Source organism: Catharus ustulatus, chromosome 5 (assembly GCF_009819885.2).
Source record: "Catharus ustulatus isolate bCatUst1 chromosome 5, bCatUst1.pri.v2, whole genome shotgun sequence".
Lineage (NCBI taxonomy): Eukaryota > Metazoa > Chordata > Aves > Passeriformes > Turdidae > Catharus > Catharus ustulatus.
In genome coordinates this window covers 45,095,911-45,109,586 of record NC_046225.1, presented here as the reverse complement: position 1 = coordinate 45,109,586, position 13,676 = coordinate 45,095,911, and the positions used below count along the sequence as shown (strand labels likewise).

The window sequence follows — 13,676 nt, the reverse complement described above, 5'->3', positions numbered from 1 at the left end:
ATGTTTTAGGGAAAAAAATGTCCTTGGACCATGTGGGTATTTTTTTCATTCTGACTAAATTAACTTTAACAATCCTTGAGTTTCTAGATGAGACTGTACCTTGTGTTAATTCCTTTTTAGCACTTTCATTTCTCACACCAATGTCTTTCCCTTTGAACTAAAGGAGTTCTGCCAGCTTTTTGAATTTTGAAGTGCATTTGAGCCTGTAATTCAACAATTGATTTCCTGCAAAGTATCTGGGAAGTGGGAGATCACCTGCCCACATTTGTTCAGCAGCACAATGGAGGCATCACTTCCTTGGTGACAGTTTAGCAGGAGAGGAAAAGCTGGTGTAAATTTGTTGCTTGAGTACTCCCCTGAGGTGTCATGGTTATATGTAACCATCGCTTGCAGGTCTCTACAGAAGCAGTGCCTCTAAGGAAGAGTTTTGTTGGGTGTCACATCCTGTCCATCATTTCTGGATTTGCCCTCCCACTAAGCATCAAAATAATTGTAATTGAAAACTATGAGACTTCCTTTACTGTGTATTTTACATAGTTTTTATTTTACTGAAAGCCTTCTGGGCAGAGCTGATGTTACACTGACACGGTTAATTGCACATTTCCACCTAAATGAACAGTGACAGGGTAAGAGAATGAAGCCCTGGAAATGAAATTTAAGTGACTTGTCAAAGTTACATGCCTAAAGCTGCGAGTGCTGTTATTTCCATTTCCATACCTGTGTCACTGCTTTTTTAAGGCAAGGCAGCAGCAATTTTTTTCTTAAGGGTTCAACTTTATGATGACCTTTTTAGCTGCAGCTCAGCCCTGTCGGACAAGATCAGTGATCGGTTACTGTCTAGAAGGAATTTCCTGCATGAATTGCATCATACCAGTTTGCATGGAAGGGTCTTTGGTGTTAGTAATGAGAAACATCAAGTCTTTAGTTAGCTCAAGGAAATTATTCATCTCAAATTTTATAGAAAATACAGTGCAACTCATACAATGACCTTCAGAGAAAAGTACTGAAGGTGAACCATACTATGAATAGTTCAAATGGCAACAAACTATATGGTACAGCTGTTAAATGTCATTATAGCTTCCTCTGAAACTTATCATTAGAGTTGGAACTGAGATTGAAGTTGAATATCTGAAGAAAATCTCTTATTCAATTGCTTGACCTTTGGCTTATGATGATGGTGAGCAGGTTTCCAGCTTTTCCTGAAGGAAACCTTATGCTAAAGAAAAAAACCCAAAATATGTAAAAGTTACTGGATTGAACAAAGCCTTTACTAACACATGGTACTTAAGTTAAAGCTTGAAATACTAATACTCAAATAGAGAAAAACACTGAAACAGTATTTACAGATTACCAGAATTATTTAATTCATTGCGACCAACAGGACAAACACTAAATTCTGTAATCTGATTTCTACATACAAGCAGTCTTCATTTCTTCATAAAAGCATTAAAGAGTCTACTTGCAAGCAGTGTAGACATGAAGAATCTCCTGTATTGTAGAAGTAAATTATCAACAAATTAACAGTCTTTATATTATCTGCCATACCATACTTACTTTTCCATGTGGTAGTCTGGAAAAGCTTTCCCTGTTCTTGCTACAGGAAGGACTGTGCCATATCTGACCTTCAAATATTTGTGTGCACTCTGCCTGCATGTTTTATTTGAGGCATTACACTGCAACTAAAGTAATTAAGTTCTGACTGGTAGCTAGATAAATGTCATTGTGACAGGACCTGTTACGCTGCTAACCTCTAACTGTGGCTTTTCTCACACACTGAATGTTCTGAAGAATCACAAGCAAGCTCCACATATCTTCTACTTACAAGTGGAGTAACAAGGGGAAAATTTTCTCAGGATTAGCTGAACACTAAGAATATATCGGGAGATACTGGAAAAATGTTCCTCCTTAGATTAAAGATCCTTTGACTAACAGAAGCAGAAGAAAAATCCTTCAGTCAGCACAAAAGATTTATTGTAAAGCATTCAGCTCAAATACATGCAATCAAATCTCTTTGACCATAGAAAGTAAGAATGTTCCAAGACATACTTAAAGCCAAGTTGTAGCCAACATAGGATTTTCATAGTAAATTTGAACCTCCTAGTAAGCATTTTAAGGACTGACACCACTAATAAGTGGTATGTACAGTGCCCTAAAAACGATTAAAAGAAAGCATAACCTTCCATAGAAATGGCACCCTTAACTTGTACATTATGAGAGGTTTAAGGAAATTTGATGAAACAGTCAATCACAAGTTTAAATATATTATGAATTTACTTACTGTAAGAACACTGTTAACAACGTGTTCCTCATTACTAGCCAAGATTTTGCAAGTTTAACGTAAAACAGTTAAAAGTGGTTCTCCAGTTGAGTTCCCTAAATGCTTTTCATGCCCTCCATTCCTGTCCCCAAGCTACAGAAGAGTACAGGGAAGCTCAGCCAGCTACCAGCATTAGCTGACCAGCAGTGTAACAATGTCCTGGCCCTGCTTTGAACCCCAAGCTACTGTAAGCATCAGTAGTATTTTCTAAGGCTAATCTGAAGCTGAACCTGGTTTGGTAGGTACAGAGCAGTCATCTTAAACAGGTCTGATCAAGGGTGGAGCAAAGCTATCCAATTACCCTGTTGAAGCCAAAACTCAGCATGTGGTATTTCCAGAAATGCTGACACCCTCATCCACCAGTTCCAGCAGCCAGGACAACTTTCTTCCCTACTCTACAGAATCTCTTGTAGATTCTTCACCTGATGAACTGTCAAAACACCAATATCCTTCAGTCTAAGAGGAAATGTATGGCAGGAATAGCAAGATAAAATACACAGATACCACCTCATCCTCAGGTGATTTTAGCCAACCCTGAGGAAAGTTACTACAAATGTTAATACTTAAAAAGGCAATGTGTGTCACCAGCTACACTGGAATTCACAAATTACTGAATCTTCTTGAGAATTGAATTAAGAATGCACCTAGTAATGATTATTGCGTTTTTCTCTTTGGCTTTCAAATCTACGTCTTGTTTATCCTCAGCAAAAGACATGTGATTTTGGGGAAATTAGTGCTTCCTTTTCAGCAGGTAAGATGCTAGGTCTAGGCTTCTAAACTTGCAACCCAGCTAAGAACTTCTGACCTTGAGGGCTACTGTGGTTCTAACTACAGACCTATTGACTTGAAATCCAAATCCGCTGCACCCTGCAAAAGAAGTTCTCTTCAGAAATGGGTTGTGCATGGACATGAAACCAAGAACCTATGCAAAATATGGCTACAATTCAATTTGTTTTTAAAATTAATTCAAAGTTGCATACTCAAGTTGGCCAAGACACTAATGAGTCAGTTGACAATGGTCTTCATGCCAATTTTTTACCAGGCAGAACGATGAAGGAAACTATCCTACAGTACCAGTTTCTCCTCACTGCCAGGCAAGGATACTGTGTTAAGCATGCATACTGAGAGCAGTATCAAGGAAGTACATGTCAATGTATAGTGTTCAGGTTTTATCCTTTATTACGTACACAGCAAAGAAGGCAGCATTAGACACACACACAGTGTGTTACACCCATTCCATCCATGGCACACGCACACACGCACACACACAGCCTTAAAAAAGTGTCAGTGATGAGGAACATATTATAAAGGTTGTGATCTTTATCTCTAAGCCCCTGAGCTTCTTCTTATGGTTAGGTGAAAAGGCAACAAACAAGTCTTTTCTTGCTCTATAAGTGCTTTGTGCAACGATGTCCATAGAGGTCATAAGTCTTTTTGGGAGGAATGAATGTCTTACTCCCATATTCACAGTCTCCTATCGCTGTTTTTGCACCAAATAGTTTCCAGTTATTTTTAGTTGTCATAGGTGGCTAATATAGCTCTTGCTCCTGTGGTTAAAGTTAGGAAAGGTTCTGCAGATCAGAAATGAAATGCAGGCCCCTCTTTCTCTCAAGAGATGTCATCTTGGTGACACTGCAGGACTAGAGAAGTTACCAGAATTCCGTGGGGACTGAAGAGGCACAGATGAAGAACTGGGAGACAGTTTTCTTGGACTGCATAGGTCACCATTGTGCAACTTCCACAAAAGTTCTTCATTTTCCATTGACAAGCGTTTGTTTACTTTTGATTCTTTCTCTAATGACTCCTGTAAAACAGCTTGCTCTGTAGAAAGTTGCCTGCAAATAGAAGATTTACATCAGAACACATAACACAACTTGGAAGCTGCAGTATTGAAACTTAAAGAAAGGTTTGAAAGTGCATAAACCTTTGTTTGGCTCACAACTGAATTCCAGCTTTAATAGGAGGACTGAGCATGTTCTCATCCTAGCTATATTTACACTGATAGCTTGCAGAAAGCAGGAGAAATTCCCAGTAAGAAACATCCCTAAGGGCCAGTAAAAGCATCTCAAAAGTGAGGCTTGTCCAGCTTAAAACGACACATGCTTTTTAAATGGCTGTGCTGGAACATTTGGGTCTCGTTGCAGGCTAAGCTCAACATAGAAGCTACAGATTCCTTCACACTGGAGAAATCTGGCCATCCATTTAAGCAACTGTTAGGAGGCCCTCAAACCTGTTATATTCATGTTAAATATTACTGTTATTGCTAAATAAACCACAATGATCTAAACTGGGGACAAATCACTCACTGAAGTGGTTATAAGTATGACCCAGGTCTACCTTATAATCCAGTTAAAAGGGACAATATTTGTATGATGGTATGTCTGAGCTGCTTTTTCTTCCCTAAAATACTGGAGTGCTGAAGAGCATATTAAAACTTTACCCTTTTTCAAAATGCTCCTGCTTGTTACTCTACAAAGGAATGCCCATTTGTAGAGAAACAAGTTGGGAAGAAATGGATGTGTTCTTTCACAAAGTACTACAAAATTGCATTGAACAATATTGCAGTAGAATTTTCTTTCTTGTCACAGGATCCCCTTCCCCCAGATGAAGGGCATCTAAATGTCCACAGATATTTTTCACCTTGAAAGCTCCATGTGTTTGTCCATCCGAGCTTTTAATTCTTCATTTTCTTGCTGAACCTTCTTTAATTTATCCATTAAGATTGTGTTATTCTCCACCTTGGAAAGAAGGTCACAATTTGAAATAAAACCCATACATGTACTCATCAAGATTCTGACTGAGCTATCACAGACCTTGGAAATCTGGAGTTTGCAGAACTTGTTACAGTACATACAAAAACATCCTACTTACCTTACCCTTGCATAACACAGGCACTTGCCACTTGGGCTGATCAGATGCCAACAAGGAGGACTGGGTAAGGGATCTGCTGTTAACCAGTACACTCCAGTAACTTCTGCCAGTGATGTGCAGCAGTTTTAGACACTGTAGTGCCTTCCTAGACAGAAGACTGTCTAGCAATAACACAACAAATTCAAGAGTTCCCCCGAGTAAACAGCTTTCCCTATTGCTCCTCTGCATGTTGTTGTTATACAAAATAAAAGGAAAAACTGATCAAGTGGCTGGACAGTCCAAGACCTTCTACACCGTGGCCAATGTCTATTGGAAAAGATGAAGGTTTGCTAGTAATTTGCTAGTAATTGTAGACTAGGGTAACATACACTGCTGCACAATACTAAAAAACTGACATGAATGGGTTCTTTTGTATCCAAACCTCTTTCTATACTTCCTCATAAAACTCTTGCTTAAGCAAGTATTACAACAGTGTTTAAAGGCCCCACCCAGGAGAAGGACCCTGTCCTGTCACATATAAGAGCATGCTAAGTGATTACAAATCCTGCCTCCAAAATTGACTTTTCACATGGAATTACGCACAGGTCAGGAAGACATCCACACAGCTAAACAAGCAGCTTAACAACTAAAATTATTTCCCTACGCTAATCAAGACTTACTCCATTTCATATTTTATCCCTTCTTGTTAAATTAGGACAATTTCCTTGTTAATGTTTTCCTGACAGTGCAATCTATCTTCCATATCACTTGAGCAATGCAGCAGGTAAGGATTTTGTTATTTGGGGGAAGAGGCTCCCAGATAATCTGTACTAACATAGCAATAGTTTATGCAAACCAGTAGTTGTCTTAAGATGTTAAAAGGTCATTTAGAGCATCAGGTCATTCTTTTCCCCTCTTGAAATATATCCCAAAGCTGTACCTGCAATGTGAGCATGTCCCACTGTGAATTCCTGCTTCCTTTTAAACCAAAAATATTAATTTTTGCATTTAAGTCTGTCCAGCCCAAGTCTGTTATTGGAACACAAGTCAGAGAGACAGCCCCAGGCTGCCAGACCCCAAGGAAAACTCACCAGCTTTTCCATCTTCATTAGCTTTATATCCTGCTGATGGAGTTTCTCATTCTTGATCTCCAGCACTGCTTTCAAACTTTCCAGCTCCTGTTCCAGGTACATAATCTGTGGGTTTTTCTGAAAGATTGCCAGAGAGTTTGCTTAGTACCCCAAATTTCAGGAATAATTTAGATGTTTCTCTGCTATTTAGAAAAAACAAGAAAATAATTACAGTAACAAGTTACTTCTATGTTCTAAGTGAAATCAAGTCAAATACTAAGAATAAATAACAAGATCTGATATCACTTGCTCCTCAGTTTTTGTCCTTCAGGGTAGGTGGACAGTTGCAGTTGCTTCGTTAGAAGCTATTCAGAAAACACTTAATGCACAGACACGAAAAACCCTTGTGAATCAAAGGAAGGCATGAATGCTGTCACGGCAAAACTTGTTTCGCAGGAGTGCCCAAAGGCCTTAAGGCTAGGAGTTCCAAAATTTATTTCATATTACTCATAACCCATCCCAAGAGATAATCAGAGTAAACATTTGAAGAGTTTTCATGCACTGAAATAGTTCAAAAAACAACAGAAGTTTAAGTTCTGAACTTGAGTGTAGCATATCTTCCCTGGTTTGAGTCTGAAGATAGCTGACTCATAAGTTGAAATTCAAAGTTTTTGGTTTTACATTCTTCTGAAGCCAAAAAACGCAATTATACATACAAATCTTGCACTGGTGCACATCCACGATTTATCTACAATATAGCGAGTCAGGAATTTTTTATTTTTCCTTTTTCTACTGTTTCTATTGCAGGAGGAGGCCAGAGCAGGGTAAGATGTGGTTTCCTCAAGGACCTGTTTTCCATTCAAACACTGCAGAGCAAAACACATTCTCTGCATTTCTAGGCAGTCACAGTCAAAAAAAGGAAAAATGAAGCAAGTCTTAGACATTTCTTCAGGTAGTGAGAATGGAACATGAGCTGAAATCAATCAATGATTAAGCATGTTGTATAACTAAGTTTATCTTCAAAATCAAACAAAACTTGTTTTAGTCCATCTGGGTAAGAACACAGGTGCACCACACTGAGTAACAGCTTCACTGCCACACAAGAAACCTCAGACAGGAGGGCAATGCCTGCAGTTTTGTGGGGTGTGGTCCCAGAAGGACAGTGCCAGAACATGTCACAGGTAATAGGGGCTCCATCACATACACAGTTCATTCTCCTGCTTGTTTTTAAGGCATGTTGCATTAGTGGTTCTTGGTTAACTTCTTTTGAGAAGTCTGTGCGAGGGTGAAGCATGCTGTGCTGCCTCAAGTGAAGGCACCAGACAATTTGTTCCTATATTATGACTTTAACATGGAATCTAGGAGCTAACAAGAAAAACAATCCTGTAAAGTTTAAATGTAGCTTGCAGTATGCTCAATATTCAATTCATTTGCCTTCCCTCCTCAAGTCCAATGGTCTTGAAATGTGTTTCTAAAGTTAAGTCTGCCCCCACATTAGCTACTCAGAGAGCACACAGCCAAATAAAAAGACTAAAAGGCCTACATAAGCTTTTAGCAAAAAAACTGGGAATATCAAGTGACACTATCTAAATGATACCAGAGAGGTGGAAATACATCTCTGTCTTCAAAGGGCTGTTGGGAATTCCGATACTGCAGAATTTGTGTTTAGTGCTGAAGCATATGCTGAGTCAAACTGGTGCTTTTCCAAAGAGAAGTCTCAAGCTTATCATGCATCTTATACTGTTAGGAAAGCACAAAGCACATTTGCATCTATGTAAAGGCACTTGAGTATTGCTTCTTTTTATTTAAGCAACATCTGAGCATGCCTGTGGAATTACAGTTCAAACTCTCACTGCCACAGCAACATATTGTGGTTGCAGATTCTTCTTGTGGCAGCTCTGTCCTGCCACTAGAATAAGCAATAAGAAAACAAAACAAATTCCAGTGAAAACTAGGGCAATTTCCACTAGAGACATCCTAAGTGACTCTTTAAGCCTGGAATTTCTTTGTGGAATAAGCAATACTACTGGTATTCCACTTACTTCTGGGTAACCAGAAAGATAAGCATGTTTGTGTCTACGCCTCCCCCCACATACTGCATTAAAAAAAACCCTCTCTCAGAACACATTTCTATCCCAGGAGCATCAGAGGCAACAGCAGCCTTGGGAGAAAAAGCAGGACAAAATAGAAGTTTCTTTGAAGGCTAAATCAACAAAAAGTATGAATCAATGTTTGAATAAATGCATTGGTAATGAGCTTTGTCGTAGTGATACAAGCCCACACTGATCACAGCACTGGTACAACAGTTACCAACTGTCCAGAAAAATGCTGTGGTACAATTCCTGTACACACATGGGTCTTAAATTTAGCTTAGGCTATTATTTACAGCCCTGACTTAAATACTCAACAGCTTTATAGAATTATAATGGTAAAGTTAATACTCATCATCACAGGGCCTGCAAAAAACTTCTTGCAGATGAGCCATTTACAACAAAATATTACTAAGTATGGGAGCCCTACAGACTTCATTGCTAATCTTTTGCTTTATGCAGTAAAATAAACCCAGGCAAGATCTGTTCATCCACATTAATTTGGAAGATCAAGACTTACAAGACTGGCTTTTTCTTTGGCTATTTGTTTTTGTTCTTCTAATTTCAGCTTCTCACTCAGAGAGTTGTTTTCACTTTTTAGTTCATCGATTTTTTTCTGAAATGCAAATATATTGTATCATTAGGTCAAGAATTCAGTGCACATCTCCAAACTGCTTTTCAAGTTTTAAACTGTTGCAATGAACCCAGCCCTTAACAAACCTCCAGCAATTTCTGCTTCTCTTTAAAGGATTCTTCAAGTGACTTCCTTTCAGATTCATGGGTATTCTTGAGCTCTAAAAAAAATTATTTTTGCAGAGTTTTATTACCACATAAGATGTGAAAATTCTTTTTGAAAAGAAACAGCCTGAAGAGTCAGCCTATGTATATATGCATAGATACAGTGGATGGCAACACATAAAGAACATTTATCATTAACCGATGCAAAGCATGTATGAAGTATCAGATTTATTCCCACTTCAGATTTGCCGATTGTCCCCTCACATTTCCATTTCATTAGTGGACAGCCTGTCAGTTTTGAAAGCATTCATCTGCATGCAACAAATGGACTTACTAAGCACAGGCCACATCTGGCAAAAGTTGAGTTTATGGAAGGAAACAGTAAAAATTGAAATTGTGTCTTCCACAAACTTTAAGAAAAACATTTCTTTTCCTACTTTGGATGCCATGCAGAGGGGTTTGTTCTTTGAAAGCAATGGAAGCATTACCAGTCTTCAAGACAAAATAGTATCACTGGGAACTTAGCTATCAAGTGGAGTTGAAAGGAGGATGGAAATCATCATCACTTAAATCAATGAGATGCAAAGTCATCTAAACCTGAGCACATCACCACCCCCTCCCTGAAAAACACCTCTGCCACAGTGTACAGTACACACTGTATATTTCTTAACTTTTCCACGTCATTATGGAAAGCACACAACCCTACTTACCCTCTTTTTCAATTCTGAGGTGCTCCTTACAGAACTAGGGGGTGGGAGGAATTATTCAGTCACTTGAAATTTTGAGGGCAATTCAGGTATCTTTTGATGTAAGAAAAAGTCACTTCCACTCAAACTGTTTATAAAGTTTCATTCAACTACAATGGGATCATGGTTTTTGCTTTATGTAAAGTAAGACTTGTCAGTTCCAAAGGAAGGAAATCAGGCAATATTTTTAAAGATAGCTGGCCATGAAGAACAGTGAAGGGGACACAATGATCAAAAAGCCTGAATATTTTTGTTTGTGACTAGCAGTACTATAGCATATGTACTTAAGTACAAAATACTTGCCTGAAAAAGAGGATTCATACTCCTTTTTCAGCTCCTCTACTTTTTCTGAGTGTCGGTTTTCGAGTTCCAGCTTAAAACTTTCATGTGTGGTATTTAAATTGTCCACCTGCAACAGGACAACATGATGTTTCTTTCCTTACATGTATCAACTTAACCCTTGTTTAAAACATTGTTTCAATGGCTTCAGGTACTATGTCAAATACATTTTAAATGGTCTAGCATGGTTCCAAAGCAGAAGCTAAGCCATGTGCAAGACTTAATAAATGAGAGTGATGCCTTACAGTTTACCACTACCAACAGGATATCGTGTGCATCTGCCACACACATGGAGTGGCAAAGCAAGGCCAGAGGGCAGGTGCATTTCTGTAAATCTTACAACTCAGGCTGACTCAAATATCCCATGGAGTTCTAGAAATTACTTAAACTGCCAGAACACAACCAATCTCTATCATATTTAAACATAAGCTTAAGACCTGTACAGCTTAGTGTGGTAGTATTTTTAGTGCTGCAATGAAGTGGAATTTCACATTAAATAAAATAACTGTTATTAGCAAATCCTGGGATTCTCTGAAGGCTCATTTGTAAAGAAAGCAGTTGCTAAAGAACTCCACTTTGAGTGTTTTACAAACCTGCTCCTGGAGTTGGGCTTTGTACTTTTCAGCTTCCTCAATGCAGATACTTTGGAGTTTCTCACATTCTGCAGTGTAAAACTGTTTAAGCCTCTCCTCCAGCTCAGCTAAGTCATCATGATGTTGCTGGTTTAACTTCTGCAAAAACCCTTCATAAGCAACTTGCAGTTCATTCCTGTCTCTTTCCAATTTCTCACAAGCTGCAGAAGTGGTTACTGATGATGTCAAAAGAAAAAAAAAAAAGAAAAAAGGAAACTGGATCAAGTTCAATACTAAAGTCACATCTTCATTTACAGGTATTAAAAACAGAGAACACACTGCACAGAAACAGGGTTATATTTGTCTTTGTGACAAATATGGTTTATCCATTAAATGTGTGCCTCCAAGGGCACATGAAAAGATCTTCACAAAAATATCAAATTCCATGTTCCTTAGGCTGAGAATTAATTGAACCCAGTTAAGCCAGGAGCCCACATAAAAAGCACAAGTGTGACAGATTGACATGACATGGAAGAAGGAATGTCTCATGAGAGACACTGAAGAACTCCAATAAAAAGATTAATTGCATTTGCTACTTTACCTTATTTGATCCCATTTCAGTAGAATATTTGTCAGAATACTTCACTTTTTGACATAAAACCACTTAGCTAAATTTGAAAGTCTTAATATCCTTAAAAGTGTATGTTTAATGACACCCACACTGAGATATACAGCAAACAATCAATTCTAGCCTGACATGGACAGCCTGATACAGATCTGCCAGTCTGGAAGGTACTGCTCATGTGTTTATGCCTGAGATACTTAAATATGCAAGACAGAGAATGGTTTTAGGCAAAAAGTGCAGAGTATTAAGGAAAGAGAAATGCTGTGCAATTCTCTACATCTGCATTAACACAGGTCTGCTAAGAAGGTTTGTCTCCCCATATTTGCAGTTGGTTGAAAGGCAAAACAGAAGTTAGTAACCTGCTTTTTGAGTTTGAAATTTAGCAGCTAGCCAGGCCTGAATGGGAGGAGTCACCCTCCTACTGTTAATATGACTGCAGCAAGCGTCTTATGCAGTTCCAGCTGCATCCAAAACCTGGAAGCAAGGTGAAACAGCATCTCTAACACAAGTGTGTGGTCACTGACCTTGAGTAAAACTGGTTTTATACAGACTCTAGTACTATTGTTTAAAACAAGTTAGTCAGATGAGTGACTGCTTAAGAGAAAAATCAGCTAAAATGTTAACTTGATCTTCAAAGGCAGGAGAAGTCATGCATGCATGCAGTTCACAGTAGACTGGCACACTGCCAAACACTATAAATATAAACTCTATGTAAAAGCATGGGAAGAGGCAAGGATTTTTGTACAAGCAGTACAGGAAATTCTCATCACAACTGTGTTTGAGCCTTAAGATAAATAAATTACAATATCTTCAAGGACTGATTCTCAAAGCAGTAATGAGTCAGCTCAAGAAAAAGCAGCCTGCCCCGGGAGAGTGCCTCAAGTTACACGTGTCTTACTCTTCTTTGCTATAGTTCATTAAAAGCACGTGAGTAACTTGACGGATGATACTTGCACTCCCTTTTAAGGGAACTGTAATGAGTTTTGGCCCTTCTACCATCACTTGGAACCTGCAGTGGAACTAGAAAGTGTTAAGAGAGCATGGAAATCAATCTGCATGTGTGTCTACCTGAATTAGGCTTAACAGCAAGCTTAGCTATGCTGTGTCTGTGTGAAAGATCTGCTGATCTGGACAGATTTAGGCCAAGCTCTTCATTCTCTGAGTGGCAACAATGCAACAGAGGCTCAGCTGAAACCTACCACAACATTCTCTGCAACTCAACAGTTGCAGATTTCACAGTTTTTGCTACTTTTGCACAACCAGCACCAAAATATAATTTTTTATCCCCTATCTTTATTCCTTCCATGAACTTCTCTTAGAACTGCTCCCTTAGGGAAAGGGAAAAAAAAATAGCTTTCACACTTCGACCACATCATAGTGGCACAAAATTATTGAATATATACATTCTGCATTGCCACCATTTTTGGAGAAGAGATAACATCATTGTTAAGGGACATTATTTTACAACACCAAGAACCAGGTAGCAAGTCAAATGGAGGTATTACACGGCCAACCAGATGCAGATGGAGCTGACCCTTCTACAGCAGAGTAAGGGCATAGCTGAGAGGCAGGTGACTTGCATGGCTCAGTTGAGGTAACTGCAGCAAAATGCTTTCGAATGATCCACTTCATTTAAAACCAACAGAGGAAGAAGCATCAAATTTCCTTATTTGCAAGGCCAGAGCTATTAATTTGCCTCCAGTTAGCCAGAGAATGTGCTGCCTATCATTGCCTTATCTTTAATGTCAGCACACAGAACTTCAGATGATGCAAAGCACTTCAGAAAAAAGCAAATAGCTAACCACACCTTTGTCAAAGAAAACAGACGCATCAGTTTCTCCTTCAGGCAGTCTGCAATTCAGATTTATGAGAAGACTAATGTTACAAAGACAACAAAAACTTCTAAAACTTGCACTGGCAGTTAAAAGTTGTTACCGTAAAGAAAACTCTGGCCTCCACAAAGCTGGAGGCTGCAACGCTTCCTGCAGATCCCAAGCCTGACTTAAATCCCTTCCATCCAAACAAGAAGCAGAACTACTACACAACCAGTCAGTTCCAGCATCATGGTGGTGCAAGTAACTGACCATGTAACTCTTCAGCAAGAACACCAACTAAAGAATTGTTAATTTGAAATTATGAGATGTCCCATTAAACCAAAGCTTGTCTAAATATCTACATTAAAATGTCTGCAGCAACTATTCTGTACAGCCCTATCCATCTGTAGACTGCATCACATATTTTATGACTGCTCTGCCTTTTTTTAAGAAAGTTGGCTTTTTCATTATTTATCTCAAATTCCTTAATTTGGCCATTTAGCCACCAATTAACC

The 13,676-nt window shown here is 38.7% G+C and overlaps 1 protein-coding gene across 1 annotated transcript in view; it reads right to left on the bottom strand.

Moving 5' to 3' along the window:
* Nucleotides 1-3,471: 3,471 nt before the first annotated feature.
* Nucleotides 3,472-13,676, bottom strand: part of MTUS1 (microtubule associated scaffold protein 1) — a 119,348-nt gene continuing 109,143 nt past the window's right edge. Inside the window, 7 exon segments of the mRNA XM_033059590.2 lie at nt 3,472-4,152; nt 4,958-5,055; nt 6,259-6,375; nt 8,848-8,943; nt 9,048-9,121; nt 10,115-10,220; nt 10,744-10,958. Coding sequence (XP_032915481.1) covers nt 3,936-4,152; nt 4,958-5,055; nt 6,259-6,375; nt 8,848-8,943; nt 9,048-9,121; nt 10,115-10,220; nt 10,744-10,958 — 923 coding nt within the window. The 3' untranslated portion in view covers nt 3,472-3,935.